This window comes from Macrobrachium nipponense, chromosome 36 (genome assembly GCF_015104395.2).
Source record: "Macrobrachium nipponense isolate FS-2020 chromosome 36, ASM1510439v2, whole genome shotgun sequence".
NCBI lineage: Eukaryota > Metazoa > Arthropoda > Malacostraca > Decapoda > Palaemonidae > Macrobrachium > Macrobrachium nipponense.
Genome location: NC_087220.1, coordinates 42,723,706 through 42,748,878, shown reverse-complemented (window position 1 = coordinate 42,748,878; position 25,173 = coordinate 42,723,706). Strand labels below are relative to the sequence as shown.

General features: G+C 35.7%; 1 protein-coding gene across 1 annotated transcript in view; it reads right to left on the bottom strand.

The window, feature by feature from the left end:
• Positions 1-8,353, bottom strand: part of LOC135203580 (transcription elongation factor B polypeptide 3-like) — a 182,249-nt gene extending 173,896 nt beyond the window's left edge. Inside the window, exon 1 of the mRNA XM_064233340.1 lies at positions 8,225-8,353. Coding sequence (XP_064089410.1) covers positions 8,225-8,261 — 37 coding nt within the window. The 5' untranslated portion in view covers positions 8,262-8,353. The remainder of the gene's footprint in view (positions 1-8,224) is intronic.
• Between the last annotated feature and the right edge of the window lie 16,820 nt (positions 8,354-25,173).

Sequence of the window (25,173 nt, the reverse complement as noted above, 5' to 3'; positions counted from 1 at the left end):
CCTCACACGAATAGTGTAGTGTGCCCGCAACTGTGTTTGTGGAGTGAGCCCTTAGGAACCAGGTAGGAGCTCTTGCTCTTCATCGGCCACTTTTTTATAAACATGAAAAAATTACCCGTTTATCTGCTTACATAAGCAGAGATTTACGATTTTCTCAAAATTCTATGCGTTCGCGGCCCTACAACATGTTGCTTATCTTTGTTCCCCCTTTATTCACGTTTCTCTCTCATTTTTTCTCTTTTTACAATCTCTGCTTACGAAAGAAGGTAAACTGTTAATTTTTCATTGTTTTCCGTGATTCAATAAATATATGATAAATCTGTGCGCTGATTTTGACTTTATGCAATGCATTAAACTTGAACCTTAAGCTGTAGGATTAACCAAACTTCTTCTTCTTCTTCTTCTTATTATTATTATTATTATTATTTTATTATTATTATTATTATTATTATTATTATTTTCTTTTCGCACGCCACCACGTGAGAATATTTGAAGTTAAGTGCAGAAACAGAAATATCTCAGTAAAAGTATTAAGCATACCGGACTTGTCAGCATTCTAAAGGTCAATCATTTTAAAAATGTAACTGTTCATCGTAATCAAATGTAGTAGAACTCGATAACTCTGCAACTACTGTACCTAACAATTGCAAATTGGTCTCGTCCTGTCCACTTAAGATACGTCTGCAGACTTCTATTTAAAGGAGGAAAAATATCAGCGCAAGTGTGGCGTCATCGTACCAGGATAAAGGATTTCCCAGGACTGGGATTTCCTAATAAGATGACGACAGCTAACGAATTCGCGTTCTAGCTGGCGCCACAGATTAACGCAGACGAGACCAGGAAAATTGGATCTGTAATTCTTACTACGAACCAAGCTACTCCCGCTGATGAAACGAGTGTTTTTGCCGCTGCCAGACGTACGAATTACAGATCCAATTGATAACTTAAGGAACGTCAAACTTGTGCCTAGAAATTTTCATGTTCTCGTCTGCGTTAATCTGTGACGTCAGCTAGAACGCGAATTCGTTAGCTGTCGTTATCTTATTAGGAAATCCTTTATCATGATGGTACGATGACGTCACACTTGCGCGATATATATATTATATATATATATATATATATATATATATATATATATATATATATATATATATGTGTGTGTGTGTGTGTGTGTGTGTGTGTGTGTGTGTGTGATATATGTATATATATATATATTATATATTATTATATATAATATATAATATATATAGATATATATATATAATATATATATATAAATATATATAATTTGAATAAATTGATCACGAAGTATATAAAACGTGATGCTATGTATAAATAAAGGTTTTTTTGCCACGAAGGAAAAACTGAAAAAGCGAGATAGCCAAGTACTTTCGGTCCTGTTCGGACCCTTTACTGAGGCAAACTGATTTTACAGAGAACAACATAGTCAAAAGAAAGCTTAATATACAAACTGACACTACAAGATTAGCAAGCAATAAGGGCGATTTTCACTCTACAGAAAGGAGGAGCCGCCTGAGGGAAGCCACACCTTGAAGGATACACGCAGTAAACAAGTGATTCTCCCAGAAAACAGTACATTTTGAAAAAACATGGGAGCATATACAATTTAATATCATGAATTTTTACACAAATTTTCCCAACAAAATTATTATTAATGAAAAGACGAAAGAAAATATAAATATATATCTATCGAGCAAGAGAAAGAGGGAGAGAAAATATCGAACCAGAGAGAGAGAGAGAGAGAGAGAGAGAGAGAGCAATAATAACTATATACATGTGGGACTAATTTATTAGTTGTTCATTTATTTTAAGGTCCTTCATAAACATCTTACAAATATATGGGTCCAAATGGTACATTCCCAGACTAAGATTTAGGTTGTTTTTATTAGTGATTTGTATAATTGCCAATTCCAGTAAATTTCTTGAAACATAATCATTAGATCTAGCAATTACCGAGGTATCACCCCAATTAATACAATGAGATTTTTCACTCAGATGGATAAACAGTGCATTTGAAGTCTGGGCTGTTCTAACTGAATACATATGCTGCTTAATACGTACATAAATGTTTTTTACTTGACTGACCAACGTAAAACGATGGGCAATCCTTACAAGGAATTTTGTAAATGATGTTGTTATTTGTTACGGGACTATTCTTAATTAGCATATCTTTAATGGTATTGTTATAAGAGAACACTACATTAACATTAAACGATTTAAATATTGATTTTATGGTCTCAAATCCACGAAAATAAGGTAAGCTAAGTACATTTTTAGGCATTTCTTTTTCATTAATAGCATCACTATAAAACTTTTTGCGAGCTTTTTGATAACATAAATCAATTAAATAAGGTGGGTAGCAGAGATCGTTTCCTATCTTTTTTATGTATTCTATTTCTTGGTCCAGATATTGTGGACTCGTGATACGCAAAGCGCGTAGGAACATAGAAGAAAAAATTGAAATTTTAATATTAAGATGGTGGCCAGAATAAAAATGTACATATGTTAAATTATTTGTGGGTTTTCTATAAATACTGAATTTGCATTGGAAAGATTCTCTATGTATTAATACATCCAGGAAAGGGATGACATTGTTATTTTCAATTTCAACAGTGAATTTTATGGATGGCACTAAATTATTCAATTTAGACAGTAAATCATTTACATCGATACCACCAGGTAAGACTACAAAGATATCATCGACATATCGGTACCATTTTAAGGGGATAAGTGTGATATTCGGGGGGTGTTGTCTCTCAAAAAATTCCATATATAAGTTTATCCATCTGAGTGAAAAATCTCATTGTATTAATTGGGGTGATACCTCGGTAATTGCTAGATCTAATGATTATGTTTCAAGAAATTTACTGGAATCGGCAATTATACAAATCACTAATAAAAACAACCTAAATCTTAGTCTGGGAATGTACCATTTGGACCCATATATATGTAAGATGTTTATGAAGGACCTTAAAATAAATGAACAACTAATAAATTAGTCCCACATGTATATAGTTATTATTTCTCTCTCTCTCTCTCTGGTTCAATATTTTCTCTCCCTCTTTCTCTTGCTCGATATATATATATTTATATTTTCTTTCGTCTTTTCATTAATAATAATTTTGTTGGGAAAATTTGTGTAAAAATTCATGATATTAAATTGTATATGCTCCCGTGTTTTTTTCAAAATGTACTGTTTTCTGGGAGAATCACTTGTTTACTGCGTGTATCCTTCAAGGTGTGGCTTCCCTCAGGCGGCTCCTCCTTCCTGTAGAGTGAAAACCGCCCTTGTTGCTTGCTAATCTTGTAGTGTCAGTTTGTATATTAAGCTTTCTTTTGACTATGTTGTTCTCTGTAAAATCAGTTTGCCTCAGTAAAGGGTCCGAACAGGACCGAAAGTACTTGGCTATCTCGCTTTTTCATTTTTTCCTTCGTGGCAAAAAACCTTTTTATATATATACAGATATATATTATATATATATAGAATCTATATATATATATTTATATATATATATATATTATATGTATATATATATAGATATATATATATATATATATATATATATATATATATATATATATTATATATATATTATATATACTATATATATATATATGTATGTATGTGTGTGTGTTTGTGTGTGTGCGTGTGTATTTCTTTTTTACATATCCTCACTATTTTGTAATTACTGAATATAAGTAAAACAGCCCGGGTCTTGGCTGTTTTTCACGTCATAGATTTCATTAATTTTTTAATATATTCATGATTATTAGAATACTAGACCAACGGAAGACTCTCTACAATATTACGAGAAATAAACTTGATGCCCCAGTCATGATTCTTCTTTTTGTTTCCCACCTCGAAGCTCTGTACTGTTAAAAACAATTTAACAATAACATAACAGTTAACAATTGTTATGGTCTCATGACTTATAATACAATGACTGAAATTCCTTTGTCATAAAAACTCACAATTTTATAGTATATAAATCTTTTACATAGTAATACAATTTACTATATAATTGTGTTTTTTATGACACAACATATATATATATATATATATATATATATGTATATATATATATGTACATATATATATATACATATGTGTGTGTGTGTTAGTATAGCAAAGATAATTACTGAGATATTCAAAATCTCGTGAAAAACAGTTGTCATAAAAAAAACACAATTATATAGTAAATTGTATTACTATGTAAAAGATTTACTATAAAATTGTGAGTTTTTATGACACAGAGGAATTTCAGTCATTGTATTATAAGTCATGAGACCATAACAATTGTTGACTGTTATGTCATTGTTAAATTGTTTTAAACAGTACAGAGCTTCGAGAGTGTTCCGTTGGTGTAGTATTCTAATAATCATGAATTATTTGAATAACAGCCAAGACCTGGGCTGTTTTAATCATATTCAGAAAATACAAAATAGTGAGCACATGTAAAAAAGAAATACATACGGTATTAAAATATTGCATTTTACATTCTTTAATAATTAACTTCATATCTTTATAGGCATTATACCATGATATAATTGCGTTTTACTGATATTTTTCTCAGTATTCTAAATATAATAAGTCATAAACTTTCTGCCATGGCCAGGTAGTGGCCTGTCCTATAGCATTATCAGACGCACAATCACGGTAAAATTTAACCTAAAACAAAATCAAAACTACCGAGGCTAGAGGGCTGCAATTTGGTATGCTTGATGATTGGAGGGTGGATGATCAACACATCAATTTGCAGCTCTCTACCTTCGGTAGTTTTTAAGATCTGAGGGCGGACGGACGGACAGACAAAAGGTCAGCTCAATAACTCTCTTTTACAGAAAACTAAAAGCTCTCATTAAGACTCGTTCCTGTATTAAATCTAGAATGGATATAGATAAATAAACCATAAATGGATCTTGGCTGTTCGGGCGATGCCAGAGAAGGTATCGTCTCTACTTTCTCTACTGTCACACCCAAGGTCATCCCATAGGTACTACCATGCCCAGTTTTACCTGCGGACTCAAGAGATCCACCCAAAGGTTCTGGAGTGTTCTACGAGTTCGCTACTATTGTTTTGTTGTTGTCAGGAAAAGCTAGCCTATTTTATAATTTAAAAAATAATTAACCTGCATTCATATTTTTTTTTTACAAAGGGTAGTATTCATTTAACAAATACATAATCTATGTAAGTATGCAGATATATTCCTCATACACATTCTGAAATTATTTTTTTTAGAACGCTTCTATGCATTGTCATACATTTTGATTGATAGTTTAGAACGAACATTATAAATGAAAAAAATAACATGACGTTCCACTTGCAGAATATGTATAAATCTAACATTCTATAAATGTGACGGTCATTATCTGTACAAAGTTTAGTATAAGGACTGAGGAAGTATATCATCACAAAAGTTCATAAGATTTTACTTTTTTTAACTAAACTCTGTTTTTTTTTTTTTTCCATCTGTCCATCCGCTTGTGGTGTTTTCTCATGGTAACACTGCGTCCCGGGCTTTAAATAGTTACGCTATGTGTAAGTTTTAGGTAAATAACATGATATCTGGGTGTACATTTGCAAATGAAAAGTGTTTTTATAATTTACTGAAAGCGAATTACACCGTTGATATTCGAAAAAGGATAATACTTAAAGCCCGGGACGCAGTGTTACCATGCGCAAACACCGAAGGCGGATGGACAGATGAAAAAAAAAAAAAAATCAGTATAGTTCCAAATTCAAACAGCTGTAGTATACATGAAACTGAATAAAGTCCTAAAGTCTGCAAAAGCTTCAACTCGCACAACATACTAGGAAGCAGCCTGTGAAAGACTGAGAATAAATATATAATTTTGATGAGACAATATTATATGATTAACGAGCATAGATTACGCTTCCAATACCTTCAAGAGGTAAAAACCAGTATTTAAAAATGTTATTGCACAGGCTTCTTCGCCCCCCGCCCTCCTCCCCTACCCCCGTGCTTCAATCCTCGCCCTTGATCGACCCTTATACGAAATCCCTCATGGAAAAACTCATAAATGTACCTTACGAGACGATTTTCGATGACTATTGTTCCCCAGACTCAGGGGACATCACCACTATTGTTCCCCAGCCTCGGGGGACATCACCCGTCTTTATCCAGCGTTATCTCTATGGGATGTTATCATCAGAACCGGTATATAGAGTTTCAGCTGATAACAACTGGACTATAGCAGCGAGAAAGGGTAAAGGCTTTGTGACAAGGGATGGAGTGGAAATTTGGAGAGGGGGGGGGGGTGTAATGTGACCGACGAAAGGGGAAAATATAGGCTTATATCATTTTGTTGCTTATAGGCCTAAAGCGCCAACTCTGATTAATTTCCCGCGAAGATGCAAGTAGCCATAATGACACGGATTGAATTATTGGTCTCATTATTATAAACAACACAAAATTATAAGCTTATTTCTGGTCAGCTTTATATTTATTTATGCGATCTACAACCACAGTTTCACGGAAACCAAACATATGCAAATAAACGGTGCTAAAGAACTTTCGATTCAAACTCGCAGTGACCCAGAGTGACGTCATCACTTCACCGGATTGCGTGGCAAGAGAAAATCTGGAGAGAAAGAGAGCTAAGGTCACGGTTATCTGCCTGACGCCTGCTCTCTCTCTCTCTCTCTCTCTCTCTCTCTCTCTCTCTCTCTCTCTCTCTCTAATTGCATTTCTTTGGATTTTTTTGAGACAATACTGCTAGTTTATTCTTTTTATCTGCTTTTTTTTCTGTAAGATAAAGAAGTCCTATGAAAATAAAATAATTTAAATTGAAAAACTTCCCGTCACGCAAAAGAGAGAGAGAGAGAGAGAGAGAGAGAGAGAGAGAGAGAGAGAGAGAGAGAGAGAGAGAGAGAGAGAGATTGCAGATATCTAGCGTCAGCGTCCCCAGCAATGTTATGTCTTTCTAGGGGGAAAGACCGCAGTGGATCCATCGGCATCCCGTGGATCAGCCTTATTCACTCGATATTTAATTGGTGAAACAAGAATGCATTACATCTTTAAGCATACCATTCAAAAGATTGAAGTTTCGTCAACATAATGCGATAGGTACTGTCCACAAGCAAAACTGTTTATATTTGAGTTAGGAATCTAGTTACTTTTTCAACAACGAATATTTTCAAATTAATAATCATGAATATGTAAAAAATTTATGCAATTCATGACCTTATACTGCCGTTCAACTATTTATTTAAATAATTATCCAGTGCACGCTTCTTCTTCTTCTAATAAAAATCGTAGTTCGCTTGGATAAGTCGTGGGTGGAGGTGTTCTCTCACCACCAACAACTCGTGACTGATGCACGTCTCCGGTGTCAGGACGTGTAAAAGTACTTTTTCGGAGGGTGGCTTCACCGCGGTGGAAACTGGATGCGCTAGTCCAGTCGGTTGTTTCCCCAATAATGAACTAACGAGGGGAATGGCTTGAATTTGATGAAAAAAGAAAAGAAAAGAAAAAAAAAAACTCTGGAGTAACCAATATGGTGACCAGACGTTAGCATGCCTAACCGTCTTAAACGGTAAAGAAAAAAAGCAATAGTGGGAGTTTCTTGAAGTGTAATAGTATACGGAAAACTACCGGTAACCTTTAAAACTTTTATTTGACAAAATTCTAGTTAGATTAGCCTTGCATAACGGCAATGGATATGTACGGAAAACACATTATCGACAGGCTATTTTTTTCTATTATTTTTAACAATATTCTGTTGAAATCGATATTAACATACCAATTTCTATAAAATGTTTTAGGAGCAAGAGTCCGTGCCAGCTCAAGGCTGGCTGAATCCAAAATAACAACCAACCTTCAACCTTTGTTTGAAAAAATCATGACAATCAATCCAAGGTCTGTTGTGAAAATTCTAAGAGACATGCAAAGGGATATAGCTAACTCACGGTATTAGCAATGACGCAATGCTAATTCGGTTTACATAATGCAAATTCAGCGATTTTCCAATCTTTATGTGACGGTCATTAAACTGCGTCCAGAATAATGAAGAAAACATAAAATACCTCTGATTTTATTGCAGTTTGAATGGGACAGTGGGAGCTGGGTCGATATGGGATTTTCAGGAGTCACACTCACGAGGCGGGTTTCCTAATGTTTTAAGTGTATAGCCAAACCCTATTCTTAAATACTAAAATATTTTTTTTATATAAATACTCACCATACGAATACGCGCGGTTCCTTGGTAAGTACTCCATAGCTCGAATTCAATAAACCGTCATATAAAATATTGAAGTAAGTCCATGACACATCAACGCACCTTCACAAAGCAACTATACAGTAGCTCACTGGCCAGTAGGTACAATTGCTGAGACGTCGACGTCGACTGACCAGTAACAAATAACGACTGTCTGAAGGTCCAGACTCCAGACTGTCCAGAGTTACCAATCCTCGGGAGCCAATCAGATCAAATCCTAACCCTAACGTCTTTCGAAGAGGTTTGTATATGTGGGACGCTCTGAAAGAAAACGGGAAGTAGGATTGAGCTGCTTGTGTTATTTATTAACAAATAAATCTAATTTCATTTTTTATCCGTTAATTAATAATGAGAACGGCTAACATACCTAGTTGTGTCTGTTTTATGCTTCGTATATCTATCTATTCAATTACGATAAAAATAAGTTTTGGAACTGTGATTTACATGCTAAATGGATTATTATTTTTTCGGATTTTAAGGCAATATTAATGCGTTGCTATATGCATCAATCAGTTATACGCATATGAATTTACTGAAACTTATACTGCCTGAAATAGGACAGCAATTAATCCAAGCATTAACACATACCAGTGTGAAGGAATAAAACAATAACATTATAAAATCACTGAAATGAAGCCTACTTCAAGATAAAACGGAACAGCAATGTCTACAGTTTCCTTGAATTATGATGACCTCCTTACACATTTAATCATTAACATTATAATTACGTTCTGTCTCCTTCTAAATTAAAATAAAATACACAAACAGCTAACAATTTTCAAGGATTCCTCCAAGCTTTTCTCCCAAACCCCCTCCCGCCGTGTGTGTGTGTGTGTGTGTGTGTGTGTGTGTGACATTAATTCATCTCTGGCTAAGAAGAGGTTTGTTATCGCTCTTGTACCCAAGTTCATTCCAGTCTGTTCTAACATTTTTTTTCTCTCTCCTTTAATAAAACCACCATTATTATTATCCTTCCCTTTCGTGATTGAAGAAAATTAGACCAAATAGAAAAGAAGCATAGTGGATTGGCAGATATAAAGCAAGAATAAACATATTGCGTAAATAAACATACCTAGAGCACAGCAGTTGGATAGGCTATACATGAGAGTAGTAGTCAGGTTCGGTCATGTCATTCTTCTTCTCATTGTGATACCATCGCACAAAGACATATAAAGGACGCTAGAATTGTTTTAGGCCTAACGGCGAGGCGACAGCCGATAAGCCTCTGTCAAGAATTTATCCTTACCGGCCCCAATGTCAATTCCTGCAGTCTCTAGGGAGCAGAGTTAGCCAGGCCATGCCAGGCCCCCCTGGGAAAGGTTAATGACCAAAGATTACGCGATTAGACCCAGACTGCTCGCGAGCTTCACTGGTTGAAGTCTGGTTCACATTACGGCGTCTCATTGCGTCCTTAATTTATATCCAACTTCAGGTGGACTTGACCAAAGTATATACTTTGGTCTAGACCTTAGAGTATTTCGTCGGGTGATCGTGATTGTCTTAATTGCCTCCTTAAAAGAAAGAGAAATATTTTGATGATCTTAGACTGGACTGAGTTTGCTATAGGACATACTTCTTTTGTAGGCGAGGTTGCTGACCTCAAATTCAAATAGTTCATTGATATATATGCTACATCAAAAGGAGCTTGCTCGCATGCTAACGGGCCCACGCTAAAACTTCTCTAACAAGAGAATTTTCAACAATATATTGTGCAGGCTGATTCGTTACGATCTTAACGGGGCACAAAAATGACACACCAACTACAAGACGACTTACACATTAAAGCGTAATGTCCAATTCATTTAATTTTTTCAAAATTTTCTTTATTATGTCATTGTTTATTAGATAAAATTTCCGAAATTCATACAAACGATGACACTCCATTATGTAATGGAAAAGATTATGGGACTTTGGAATACCACACAGTTTACTAGAAATACCACCACTTTCTTCAGTATACTGCCAGTAATAACTATATCCTAAACGAAGACTCATTACAAATGTGTCATGCTTGGCTGAAACTTTACCATACACAAAATTTGTACCATTCATAACCTGACCATAATGTTGGAAGCTATTACTGCCATTATTCAAAATTTTCCGTGCAGCATCCCATTATCGTCGAATTTTTTATGATACTCAGAATACAGCTATATTCTACAACATCCATTTCACATCCTCTCTTAGCTAAATCATCAGCAAGTTCATTCATATAGTTATAGATACCACAGCGAGATGGTATCCACATGAAGCTCACATCACACCCATTTGATTTTATGTCATAAATACATTTCCTCTATTTCATAATCAAATCATCATCATCAGTAGGTGACCTAGACTTCGGTGCAAGCAAAGCACTTTGGCTATCTATATGTATTTTCTGTAATTCACGAGGATTACAATTTGCTTCCTTTTCCTTTACTGAGTCTATCCTTAAGCCGGCCATACACGTGCAGTTTTAACCGACAATTATGACTGTTCAGTTATAACTGACACAGTTTAAACTAACGTCAGTTAAAAATGAAATGTACACACACACATACACAGTTCAATCCCTCAGTTTTGACCATGGATTCCGAGGAGTACGATCTTGCCGCTCTCGGTGTATTCTTTGTAATGCTACAAACAAATAGAAAAAAGAAAACTAAAAAGCGTAAACAGTGGTGCAAAAAGTGGTTACTAAGGCGAAATCAATGTTCTGTTATTAAATTATTAAAGGAATTGAGTGAAGAACCAATTGATTTTCTTAATTATTTGCGCAAGGTTCAGATCGATAGAGTTCAATGAATTCAACAATCACTGCGTTTTGCTTACGTGCCATCTCAACAAACTGCACTCTCCGCTACTACCCGTAGAAATGAGAAGTTGAGAACTGTACAGTTACGAATCCCCACACACGCTCAGTTCAGTTACTCCTTTCAGTATAAAATATGGAACATTGCATTTGTCTCAGTTTAACTGCACAGTTTTGTTGAACTGACGAAATGAGCAACTGAGATACCCACACACGTGCAGTTTTAACTGACAGTTATAACTTAACAGTTATAATTGTCAGTTAAAACTGCACGTGTGTGGCCGGCCTTACAGCTATATTTCCCATAATCCAAGGCTTCCAACACACAGCTTTTGGCAAAGGAACACAAAATCCTTCAACTTTATATTCCCACAATCTTTGACAAAGCTGTTTTGTCTGTGCATTTATCTTGAAAATGCCACTAAACCCACCAGTGTATTTATCAATAGCATTCTTTAGGTGAATCTCACCACTCCTAAAAGTCCTCAAAGGAGAAATGGCTGTAGTTCCCTTACTCTGTTAGTGATGCTTCCAAGGTATGGATAAGTTTCCATATTTGGCCGGTTTCATTTCTGACTTTTGATGACCGTAGGATTAGGATATTCCCTCGGGTTAATTGTCGGTATCCTATTTAATCCCTCAGGTAAAATAACGTTCATTCCTACAGGTCTATACTCGATTTGTGCGGATAAAGCAAGATCAATAAACTCGCTCACTGGCGCAGGTGGCCAGCCCCACTAAACAACAGTTATCAAATTATAGAAAAAATTAATTTCCGATTCCCTCCTCGTATAAATTAGCTTTCACGTCAGCTTTTAACTTAGTTGGTATTTAATCTCAGTCACGAATTAATCTAAATTACATAGGAAATGAAACATGGCAGAACGGCAAATTACGAACAAGTGTGAATCAAACAAGGACGATGAACCAGCTGATTTCCGCTTATCAGCAATATTGCTGTGGTCAGGACGTCCTATTAACGGCCTTTTGAAAACGCATGCAAGGCAATGCTCACGTTACCAGTAAGTTTCTCTCTCTCTCTTTCTCTCTCTCTCTCTCTCTCTCTCTCTCTCTCTCTCTCTCTCTCTCTCTCTCTCTCTCTCTCGTGTGTGGTGACGAGATCTTTTTTTAGCCTTCTTGCACGCAGAGAATTTGGACTCGAATTCTGGGTTAGGATGGCATGGTACTGGCACATTCTATTCCATTATACCCACACAAGCAGTGAATATCCACTTAGTATTCAGTTGACTATAGTTCTTCAGAAACCGGCAGTGCAATCAACCACTGAGGAGAGAGAGAGAGAGAAACTTTTGACTAATAAATCAGTCTTTCATTGTTTTTAACCGGAATTATCTCGATGGAGAGAACATCTGCTATATATAAAATATTTTAGGTACTGATCGTTAATTACATAGTGAACTAATAAAGTAATTTCTCTTATGGCGAGTTGTCGCCTCGCACTAAAATTTTAAACTATGTTGAAGCCATACATGGTAAATATCTGGAAATGCTATCTCTGTACCCGGTAATAAAGTCACAGGAAAAAAAGTACACGTAACGAGAAAAAAGTCACATTCATTTATGGTGACCGGTAATAAAGTCACAGGAAAAAAGTACACGTAACAGGAAAAAGTCACATTCATTTATGGTGACCGGTAATAAAGTCACAGGGAAAAACTCATAACATTTTTAGGGGCCTTTGTCTTTATGGTATTTCCAGTCTTGTTTATGTTTTTACGGTAATCCCCAACGGGCTTGTACCAAACACGCCGAGAAGGTGGATACTTACCGAGTTAAAACAAAACAAAAATCCCCAACGGGCTTGTACTATACACCCCGCGAAGGTGGATACATGGATACATACCGGGTTAAAAGTTACCCTTCGTGTTCACTATCTAGGAAAGATTAATGTGACTTTTTTTTTCCTGTGACTTTTTCACTTGTGACATTTTTACCTGGATTCACCAGTACTGCGTAGTTCGGTTATCTTCCATAGGGCTTATTGCGATGGTGATTTTTTTTTTTTTCTGATCGCAATAAAAGTGCGATGCGCGGGTTACAGTTGACAAAATAGGAAAAGCAAGCTTTCGAGAGAAAATGGGATAACATCTCACAGGTAAACGGAGCTTAATAGAATTTGTTTATCCTTAATTTTTTGCGTCTCATAGTGTTCAGCATATCGTGGCACATAAATTTAGTGGCAATTTAATCTTGATAGCAGAGTATCATTGACATGTACATTGCACACGATACAAGGTAAGAAGGATCTGATGGTTAGTAAAAATGCATAGTAGTGCGTAGGCCTATAGTTATCTAGACCTTGATGAATCAACCAGTCTCGTCTTTTAAAAAGCATGTTCCTGTGATGCACGAGGACGCCTGCTGTGTTTTGTCAGTCGTTAAGAATTATCTGCAGTATGTATGTAGGGTTGTATGATACGGTCTATGCTATCTTTTTTTCAGTTTTAGACATCAGAGGCATTGTAAGAGTTTAATAAAATGCATACCAACATATTTGGTTTCTCAACGAAATTCCGAAACGTCACTCTTATAGGAGAACCATTCAGGGGGACGTAAATAAAACATAGAAAAGAATAGCTGAGAATTTTTTTTTCCGGTAGCAAACCCTTTCTGTATCAACATGTCACATTCTTAGCATATTATTGTATTATTGTGACACGAAAGTGCAATGGCGACAGCAGTTTTGAAATAGCAACTTCATTCATCATATAAGCCACATCATATAAAGTAATAACGAGGTTGTCCCTTGTTGAAAAGGTTAACTAGCAAGATGTGTAGTTATAGGTTTTGTCAACAAATTTGTCTTTTAAACATGTTTGCGTGAAAGTGTTGTGGAATGACAACCAAATCCTAGAAAATCCTAATATCTATCTATCTATCTATCTATCTATCTATACACACACACACACACACACACACACACACACACACACACACACACACACACACACATATATATATATATTATATATATAATATATATAGATATATATATAATATATTATTATATATACTATAAATATTAACAAACCTTGGCTTAATGTTTTCATCGAACCACAAGTCATAGATTGGTAATAGCAACAAATTGAATTTTGGTAGCCTGGGTTAGACCTATAGATATATGCTCTCAAATTCATTTGGTGAGATGCTACATCATTTAACCATGCTTTAAGTACAAATTGTTTTCGAATACATATAAAAATAATTTCTTAATGGTAAAAGTTATCGAACCATCACGTACGGCAAGGAAAAAGTAGCCTTTAAGAATGATAATTAGGAAAAGAATCTTAACTGAGCAAGTGCTAGGTCTGTGCTTACGGATTCTGCGTGTAATTTTATCGTCACTTTTTCCAAATAAGTCAAAATCACTTTCCGGCATTCTTTACTTGACTATTCTTTCTCAGTATCGTTCTAAAGCCAAAACCTTAGAATGAAAAGAAATGACTGTTAGCTTTTTCTTTCGTCGGGTTTATTTACAAATATTTGAGACTATGTGTGAAGATTATGTTGCAAAATTCTTTACTTCAAATACAATAAACAACAGAACAAAAATATTCCGAACTATATTTTACTGTGATGGTTACTTTACCTATAAAAATTATATATTCTGATAATAATTAATTACTCGGTAGGGGATTAGTGCCGTCAGTGCACTTCACAGGGTGCACTGTAGCCATTACCAAGGCTGCAGTCCCTTTCATTCCTCTTATTATTCTTCCATTCATATTCTCTTTCTTCCTGCTTACTGTACACCTCCTAACAATTGTTTCATAGCGCAACTCGAGGTTTTCCTAATGTTACACCCATAGATATATATATCTGTGTTACACCTTTCAAGCCTGTCTACTCTCAGTTTACCTTCCAGCACTGAATTACTTCATAGGTCCCAGCGCTTGGCCTTTAGCCTAAACTCTGTATTCCATTCTAATGATAATTTAACAAGAGGGGTGGAAAGCAAAGCTGCCGTAGTGCTTCGTTCTACAGTATAATGCCATGAACTGGACCTGTATTTTCAATATGGCGACCGGAAGTCATACGCTCGGCGTATAACTCTATGTTATTGACGATCTATGGACTATGGCTGAAGCAAAGTGAAGGTATTAGCCTGTTGTCAGTGGGCAGGAGAGGAGAAGTCTCAAACTTTTCGTAATTTGATGGTTTGGCCTACCATAATTATCCGTATTACGCCAGTGATATGCCAGAAATAATGCGTCTATTCATCTAACAAAGTGATTAAGATTTTTATCGATGTGTAATCGTCTTTCAAAAGGTTTTGAAAGTGAACGTAGGTGTAGCCTAGGCTGGTAACCTCTTCAAGTTCTACCTACTTTTTAGTATGAGAATGTAGTCCAGGATTTTTTCCGAGATTTACTGCTAAGATAAGGAAACATTACAACACTTCTCATGTACATGACTAACTGATTGTTAGCCATTTGTGTTTTCCAATCTTGCAGAATAGATTAAGGGGGAATAAGGTCAGGTCAAGCTATGGATTGGTTCTGCTAGTATCCATAGTACTATTCTTGCTAGTAAACAACCCAGGTAGCCTAATATAATCTTAGCCTAGATTATTGGTAATCCCACTGTCGTCCACATTATTCGTCGTAGGTAAATGAAACAATGGATCCTGATCTCGGGACATCACAAATAAAAGATCACGAGTAGCCTCAGGTCTAGCAGGGAGCCAAGGCCAAATTGTATATGTAGGCCTAAGGGTACAACGAATGGTAGTCTTCACATTGTTGGGTCACAGGTTGTACATTTTTTTGTGGGGGTTGGAGATGTGTCGAAACTGATGTCAGTTAAACAGGTAGACATTTTAAGGAAGGTGGTTCACGAATTCCTTTACTTCGAAGGCTAAGTCCAATTAAAACCGGTCTTGTTGATATTTCGGTTAGCGGAAAGGCAAGCATGGGGTCACTTTGGATTTGCTTCTTTCTAATGATCAGAATCGGCATTAAGATTATTTATTTATCTTATAGGAATGCATTTGTTAGCAGTAGTATAATACTGCCATCAAATGCCTATGAAAAAGACAATGAGCACAGTAAAACTGAGAGAGAGAGAGAGAGAGGGAGCTTTCATCAGGACAAGTTAGATTGCCTTTACCAGTTTGGCCAAAGGGGTTGTGGAATATATGCAGCAAAACGTTGTATCTAATTTTCCAAAAGTGTTGATGGCTAGTGAAATTATTGACTAATTTGACTCAACAGTTTTGCATATTTTATAGGTTTTAGCCTATTTTACAATAACATTGGAATGCTTAAAACTCGTAATAATTAACTAAATCAAGAATCAAGTTGATACAAAATTCAGGTTCTTAATTTCAATGTAAATAAATAATACTTTAATTGTACCACCAGTTTTCTTGACACCAATTCCCATTCCTGGCATCTTTTAGCACTTAGCCGCTTAGATTCGGTTCATATCGCCAATATTAACTCGCGCAAATATTAATCATTGCAAATTCTGGAAGAATCACAAATTGGCGCAAATATTAAATATCGCAAATTCTGGAAAATTAACAAAGGGGATCTTGTGAAATTGTCTTAGAGCAGGGAAAATCTATGTTAATTTTTTCAGTGAAAATTCACGAGACTTATTTAACGTGCCCAAATGTGTCAAGAGTATCTTGATTTCGTTCTTAACGTGAATGTTTTGCATTATAGTGTTACAAGCGGAATATATAAGTATAGTGCAAATGTTTATGTAATTGTCTGTTGAGAGATGAAAGTGTCTGCAAAGAACCAGGTTTGGATCATGGGTTAAGATTTGTATCTTGATTTTTTTAAAAGTATCTTTAAAAAGCATTATTCTTGTGTGGAATATTTCCTTTGCACTTAGTACAGTGTATTCGGTTTCGCGATAGTGAAATTGTGGATTGGCAATTGTTAGCCACAGTAGTAAAACTTCCCCTCAAATAGAACCTGGTCCAAGGAACAGCGCATCCAACTACGTAATGATTTAAGAACATGTTCTTATTGATTTTTATTTTAGCTGTCGGGAAATTGATGCCGCTTGAAACCATTTTTCCCGTTTTGTAAGCTAGTTTATTGTAATTGTTTACTTTTAGCTCACCTGGCCTGAACTTTGGGGCGTTTCATATAGTTTTTTTTTTCGTCGTTCTTTGTGTATTTTGGTCATAGAGGTAGAAATGGTTGTAAAAGTACGTAAAGAAAATCCACAAGTGATATCAGGGTGACATGAAAATAAGGAATATTATGCAGAAGGAAAATGCGTTGTAAAGTTAAGTTGATTGTTGTCAAAAACTCATAATTCCCAAATAAAAGAGGTTAAGTTACAGATGCGGTTATTTTTATTCAAGTTGTCGCTTTTTCTTCAACGCGTGCTCATGAGTACAACGTTTTTAGATATCAAAGCCAAATATGAAGAATTCTTTCCACTTTGTGTCTAAAGGAATTTTCTGCTCCGATGTTTTGCAAATGGCTGGAGCGTGCAGCCGTCACTTTGACTTGCTCATCTTATTTGATGCGTCATGAGCAACTCGGAGTCGGAGCAAGCTTTGTCTGCCTCACAATTTCCCGCCAAAGAATTGTCTGGTTACTGGAGCCATCTGTGTCGTGGTGTGACGTAACAACTCGATTCAGACGAAGAGCGCATCGGATTTTCTTTATACTGCAGTACAGGTAACGGGATTCAACTCATTCAAGTGATCCTTGATCCATAATAAAGGATGTCTTGGAAGGGAAAAAATTGCAAGCAATATCGGATTGTTTTTGATTAGGGTAAAAGCAATAAACCAATATGAGGGACGGGAGAACTTTTACCGCCTTCCTAAATGATTATCCGTTAGCTACAAGGATATTTTGGTTTCTTAGATATTCAGATTACAAGGCTATGAAAATTATAATACCAATCATGGGCGTACATTGTTTACATTTTACTATTGTGTTTAAACATAGACTCATGTATTTTAGTTTTTTTAAGTATTTTAGTTTTTTAATGACTGACCCAACCGTGTTTTGCTATGCTCTATGGGCATAGCTCCTTTTTCCATAGGGAAATAAGAAAGCAAATTTTGGCAACTGCTTGCTAAATTTTATTAGACATTGTTAGCAAGGAGCCACTATTCAGTCGAAACGATCAATTCATTTAGCCTTTCTGAGTAACCTTGATGAAATTGTGATTGTGACGTTATGCATGCCATGACTTTCTCTCTCTCTCTCTCTCTCTCTCTCTCTCTCTCTCTCTCTCTCTCTCTCTCCATATAGCCAATACTTGCAAATAGAATATGCATAGGCATGGATTCGAAAGCTATATGTGAAGGTTACAACCGAATATGAAGTGGAGTTTTTCACTTCAGTTAGGGTCCAATCAATGTGGGTACGCGTTAGAAAGAGAGGAGTTAGGGAGTACCTCTCTCTCTCTCTCTCTCTCTCTCTCTCTCTCTCTCTCTCTCTCTCTCTCTCTCTCTCTCTCTCTCGTTGAAAGTGAATTGTAGATTTTGATGTCTACCGGTTGTTTCCTAATCTAGGAGTAGCTTCTATCAGAAAGTAGTAGTAACACGTACACCGGCCCACGAACACTTACAGACTCACGCATATGCAAATACGTAACCTCAATTTTTCAATTTTCGCAAATATCCAATCTTCGGCTTATTATGAGAATATTGACGCCACTCTCAAATCGAATGAAATATTAGAAAGAGTTAAAACATTCGGGGGAAAAAAAACTTATGGTTTCCGTTCTATCTGAGCACGTGGATGAGGTCGAGAGTGGATGATGGGATTGCTTCCTCATCCATTTATTCTCTTATTCTTATCCCGAGTAATCCCGGGGCATTTTCCACTCAGCTGGAATTTTCCAGGTGGATTTTGCCTTTGATCAGGAACGTTGTGGTTTGTAATTCCTCGATCAGGGATTTGTTTTTTTTTTAAGAATTTTAAAAATTGTTTTCGTTGATTCTGTTCTTGAATCTTAGCGGTTTCTTTGTTTTTATGATTTGTACTCTCTCTCTCTCTCTCTCTCTCTCTCTCTCTCTCTCTCTCTCTCTCTCTCTCTCTCTCTCTCTCTCTCTCTCTCTCTCATTAACGTACTCTTATAAAAAAAGCAAAATCTTCACTTATATTGCGTGATATTAATTTAACTTTGAATTTACTTGAGGTTTCAAGCGATTTTGTATCGTTTTGCAGGAAAATTGACAAAGTTGTAAACGTCTTGCTTTTGAAAGTTTTCATTGGATTTAGTAATGACACGAAGACAGTTCACGAATTTTGGAGAATTTTTTACCTAAAAATTTACTTAACTAATGGTGTCTGTTTTCCAGCAAAGCTTGTAATGCATATAGAGACACTTTTTTAAAAAAAATTTCGACCATAACTGAATCGGTTAGGGCTAGGGGCTTGGGCGAGATCAAGGTCTAGACTAGAGAATAGACCTCGGGCAAGACAGTATCTTTCAAGGTTCAGTTTTCCCGAAAAATCCATTGTGTCTCAGTTGACATATGGCGTGTCGCAGGGAGGTTGTGGAGGACATGATCTTCGCTAAAGAAAAAAAAAAAAAGAAAAAGACCTCCTGGGGACGCAGATATTTATATATAAATATATATGCGCGCGTTTGTTTGTGCGTGCGTGTTTGTGTCATAAACGCTATGTATATGAAATACGTGTTATGCATGACTAAATTCTTACATTTAATGTCGTCTTGTTTTTGTGCTGAAGAGAGAGAGAGAGAGAGAGGCTAAGCTAATCACTCGAAGCAAAGTTGACTTCATCTCAGAATCGACGATTAGAAAACAACCAAGCTACATCGAATGTAATTCCAGCAGAATTTGGTAACAAGGTTTGAAATTTCGTTCTGGAATAATTCTTTTCAACGTGAAAAACTCCGAAGGTATTCGAGTAACGAATCCTTTTAGGAATTCTGTGCTTCGGATCTGATTAGATGCGACTTTCTATGTCATTTCCGTATTCTGAATAGATTAGGCCTATAGGCCTAAAGAAGCTTGAAGGAGTTCTGTTTTCACTTGGAGATAGGTTTGCATCAGTGTTATTTGTAATGTTTTTGTTTTTAAATGTAAGGGGAAAACTCCACTTCAGTCATTTCCACTCGGAAGTAGGCCTACGCTCGCTTCAAGCTTCATAAGTCAAGTTGTTGTACAGTGCCGATGATGCTATAGAATCTATAGCATCATTCAAGCCCGATGAAGTAGCCTAAGCATCGCTTTTTGTGACGAAGTTGCTAGACTTGTATTCATACCCTTATGGATTTCTCCAGCAGCTTATGTGCTTTTGGAGAAATTTCCCTTGATATTTATCTAAATTCAAACTTTTCACTTCAAGGACCAAGAACACTTTTGTGACGGTTATTTTTTAAGGAAAGATTTCCTTTTCGTAATTTATAATTTCACGTCACACTTCTTATTTATCAATTACCTTTTATATGATATTCTTAAGGAATGAACTTAATTCACACTAATTCATTTGCTGGAGATCCTTTCCCGTTGTTAGAAAACGGCTAACGTGGCTACGAGGAAAGAAGGGGTAACTACAGTAGGTCTAGTTCGGTTACGTCAACCTTTTCTTTGGTTGTAAAGATACAGTGAATCCGGGTTGTGAGAGAATAAGTTTGATTACGTGCATCGGAAAGCGTTAATTTAGTTGTTATATTCATGCATGGAAATACAATTTATTTATATATTATTACCTAAGTACATATAGTGTCTTATGTGCAGGTACATTAAATCATATATAGAATTAGACTAATAATAATAAATTATATTCTTTTACTGTAAGTAGGCGTTTGTAATTGTGTTTACCTTTCGCATCTTTCTATCATGAGTAAAAGATTTTTCATAATATGGTATATGTAACTCATAATTTAGGAATTACTAAAGAATATAAGGTCATCATTTATTTCAAATACTAGAATATGAATGAATCCATTAGCATAATTTCTTACTAAAATTCCCATTCTTATTTATTCAATTTTAATTTGAGTGTCTCTACTGAAAAAAAAAGCAGGGCATGAACATTATGAATTCAATGCTTTTACTCATCCGCTCTGTGTATATTATATATATATATATATATATATATTATATATATATATATATATATATATATGTATATATATATATATATATATTATATATATATATATATATATATTTACCACTCATTTTTTAACCCTGTGCTAAGCAAAAAAAAAAAAAAAAAAGTTTTTCGCTCTCATCCGTTCCCCCTCACCCTACACCGTCAACCCTTCCCCCCCCCCCCTCTCTCTAATTTGCCCTACTGTAAATAGAATCGGCATTTTCATTGGCTTCTAATCCACCTATATTTAATCTAAGCCTCTATGACATGACGGTACGAAAATTGAATGGATAGTACCGGCAAGCGATCCTATACAACTATTTACTGATTGTATATTAGTCTAAAGAACAGTATATTACTGTTTATGTATTTGTCATTGATTGTGTGTATTTTAAAATGAGTCATTGTTTATACATGACGATTTTGTAGTTTGATTCGGGGACGATATTTAGTCCTCTTTAAGAAATTTTTTTTTTATGAGAATATGACGTATAAAAAATTATGAGAATATGACGTATTCCATATTATTAAGAAGCCCTCTTTTGTAGTAGTCACGGTAATGCAGTGATGTCATGTCTGGTAAACTTGATAATTACCGCTAATCGTATATGAAAGGGATAGTTAAAAACTGAAGAACAAAGACTTCCTGCTGACGCCACGGTGTTTGTATCAGTTTCACAAGGTCCGTTGCAAGTTTCAGTAATGGCTACAGTGGTTTACTTGTGTGCGTGTGTCTTGTCTATAAAATAAACTCTGTTTTTTTTCCATCTGTCCATCCGGCTGTGGTGTTTGCGCTTAGTAACACTGCGTCCCGGGCTTTAAATAATATCCTATTTCGAATATTAACGGTGTAATTCGCATACAGTAAATTATTAAAACACTTTTCAGTTGCAAATGTACAGCCGGATATCCTTTTATTTCCCTAAAACTTAGACATAGCGTAACTATTTAAAGCCTGGGACGCAGTGTTACCATGCGAAAACACCACAGGTGGATGGACAGATGAAAAAAACCGAGTATAGTGGATGTATGTATCAAAATCAGCAGTAAATTGAAGTTTATTTTAAGAAATTAACGCCAAAATCAGAAATCAATTAATTTTCATTTGTGTTAAAACAATAATGCTCAAGGCGTTAATTTGAATATTTTCTCTTCCCCCAAGAACCCGTCTCAAAAATGCACCCGGAGACACCATGTCGCCCCCCTCAACCCCCCCCCCCCACCCCCCCCCCCCCGAACCCAGCCCCTCCCTCGTGGGCTGAGGAAATAGGCAAAGTTTCGGAGGAAAAACAAGTTCAAGTCCCACTCGAAGCTCTCTCTCGACTCTTGTCTGGATGGACTGGCAATGAAGAGACATTTCTCATTAAGACTTGAACCTTGGCGACACGAAAGGTATCTTTCTTCCTGTTTAGCTGAGAGAGAGAGCCGGATTGCGTAGGATATGGCTTTTCTTCATTTTGGTTCGAAGGATGTGTTTACTTCTTTTATGAAATCTTGCTATTGCAGTATTATTAGGTTGTATGCACCTTAGCTTGTGTGTTCGTCTGAATATTTCGTTGCTTGGCAGTTTATCGGATCGAGATTATTTCCAGAAGGTTCACATATATTTCATTGTGATCCTTGGACCGAAGTCCGAGGTATACGAATAGGCCTAGGACAGGTCCAGTTAGTCGGCCTTTTGTTTTCTCTACGATGAATTTGTTTGGCTTATATAAGCTATCGTTAATACCTCTCAACAAATCATTCTTGATCTGGACGAAATTCAGATGTTGGGAGAAGAAAGAGTTGATTTTATTTTGGGAATGTCCGGAACTGGTACTAAAGTAGGACCAAAATCGATTGGTAGGTCGGAGCTAAAACAGATGAATACAACTCTGCCAAATTTCACTTCGGAGAACATTTTGTTTGCGTTTATCTTGGGGGCAGTTCTTCTACCTGGCCTTGACTCTTACATCCGAGAGGCTAATGATTAGGACCAAATCCCGGTCCTCCGTAGGGGGTTAGTGCCGTCAGTGGACCTCATGTGGTGCACTCTGTAGGTATTACTAAGATTCTTTGCAGCGTGCCTTCGGCTCCTAACTGCAACTACTTTCGCTCCTTTTACTTGATCTCCCTTCATATTCTCTTTCTTTATCTTACTTTCCACCCTCTCCTAATACTTGATTCAGAGTGCAACTGCGAGGTTTTCCTCCTATTACACCTTTCAAGTCTTTTTCTGTCAATTTCCATTTCAGCGCTGAATGACCTCGTAGGTCCCAGTGTTTGGCCTTTGGCCTGAATTCTATATTCAACTCAAATCCTGGTCGTGGCATCTTATTATATATAAAATACATAGTATAAATATACTGAGAGAGAGTTTTAATGTTCACTGTATAATAAAAAATACATATATTCTGTTATTTGAGTATCATTTGTAAGTGTGTTACGCATATACTACATTAAGTATATACAACAAGAATATTATCTTTTTATTTTTGATATGTAAGGTAAGGTCAATAATATATAATGTTCTATTTTGTATATATTTCAAATACAACCCAAATATGGTTCTTTCACTCACTGTTGTTGCAGCCGTCACACGCTCCATCAATCCTGCTGTCAATACTTAGTTAAAAACATTGTAGACGATTTCCTTTGCCATGGCGCTTAAAAAAGAGCTTAAAGGGACTCTCCAGTACCCACTGTCCTCTATGGTTAGGTCAAGGTCGTTAAATGAGATTAGAAGACTCCTTGACCATACAGTACATTTAGCATAGGTCTTCAAAAACCATGCCTCGTTTACGACGAAAAGTAATAATTTCTCAGAAAATCTGTATAGGAGTCGTTCAAAATCCTAGTTCAATATAATTTATATACCATGAATTTTGTACATTCATCACCACTGTATTAATCTACTTTAGCTCCACCCTGCCACACGATTTTGGTTGTACTTTTCTTTTTAGCACCAGTGTCCAGATTGAATAAGGCGCCAAGCCTGTATTTATGATTTTTAATAGTTTGCCCTGTAAGTGGAGAAGAAAACGACCAACTCTGAAACTTCTTAAAGGAAAATGAAACTACTTTTCAAGGTTTTTTGTGTGTTTTTCGCAATGTTCTGCTTCAGTAACAATATAATGCACATTTTTTCGGACAAGTCGATATGGAGTAGTTAATTCATAATACTCTGGAATACAGGAAAGGATATTATTGAGGTAGAATACATTATGCTGCAGCTATACATACACACCACACACCCAACCCGCACACACACACACACACACACACACACACACACATATATACATATATATATATACACATATATATATTATATATATATATATATATCTATATATATATATATATATATATATATATATTATAATTATAATATATATTATAAAATATTATCAGCAGAAGCCACAGGGAAAATTTTAAAAAAGAAAAGACACAGTGCCACTAGTTTTTACGTTTTGGATTACTTTGTCCCCCGAAGATGTGTTAAATACACGAAAGTATTTGGCAATGTCTTTTCTTTTTTAAAATTTTCCCTGTGGCTTCTGCTGGTAAACAAAATCACATGCTTACTTTTCTGATTTCATAGTATACATACACACACACACACACACACACACACACATATATATATATATATATATATATATATATATATATATATATATATATATGCACTGATTGTTTGATTTACTGTAACCGATCGTTGCACAAACTTACAGACCACCCTCACCCCAGTGTTAACGAAGCCGTAAACCTTAGCAATCTGTTGTTAGTGGCATGGAGGCAAAATGAGATCCTGATAAATACACTATATGCAGCTACATCTAGGGATGCATCGGTACCAAATTTTTGGCCGATACCGATACCTGCTACCTCCATATTACTGTTATTTATAAGAATATATACTGTTACTAAAATAATTCTTGTTCTCTGGTATATTAAAGATTCAAAAGTTGAATGGTCATATAATAGGGTTATATAAACAAAGCCACAAAAACTATTTAGTATTTAAAACCTTTATTACTGGATACAGTTTGGCTTATATT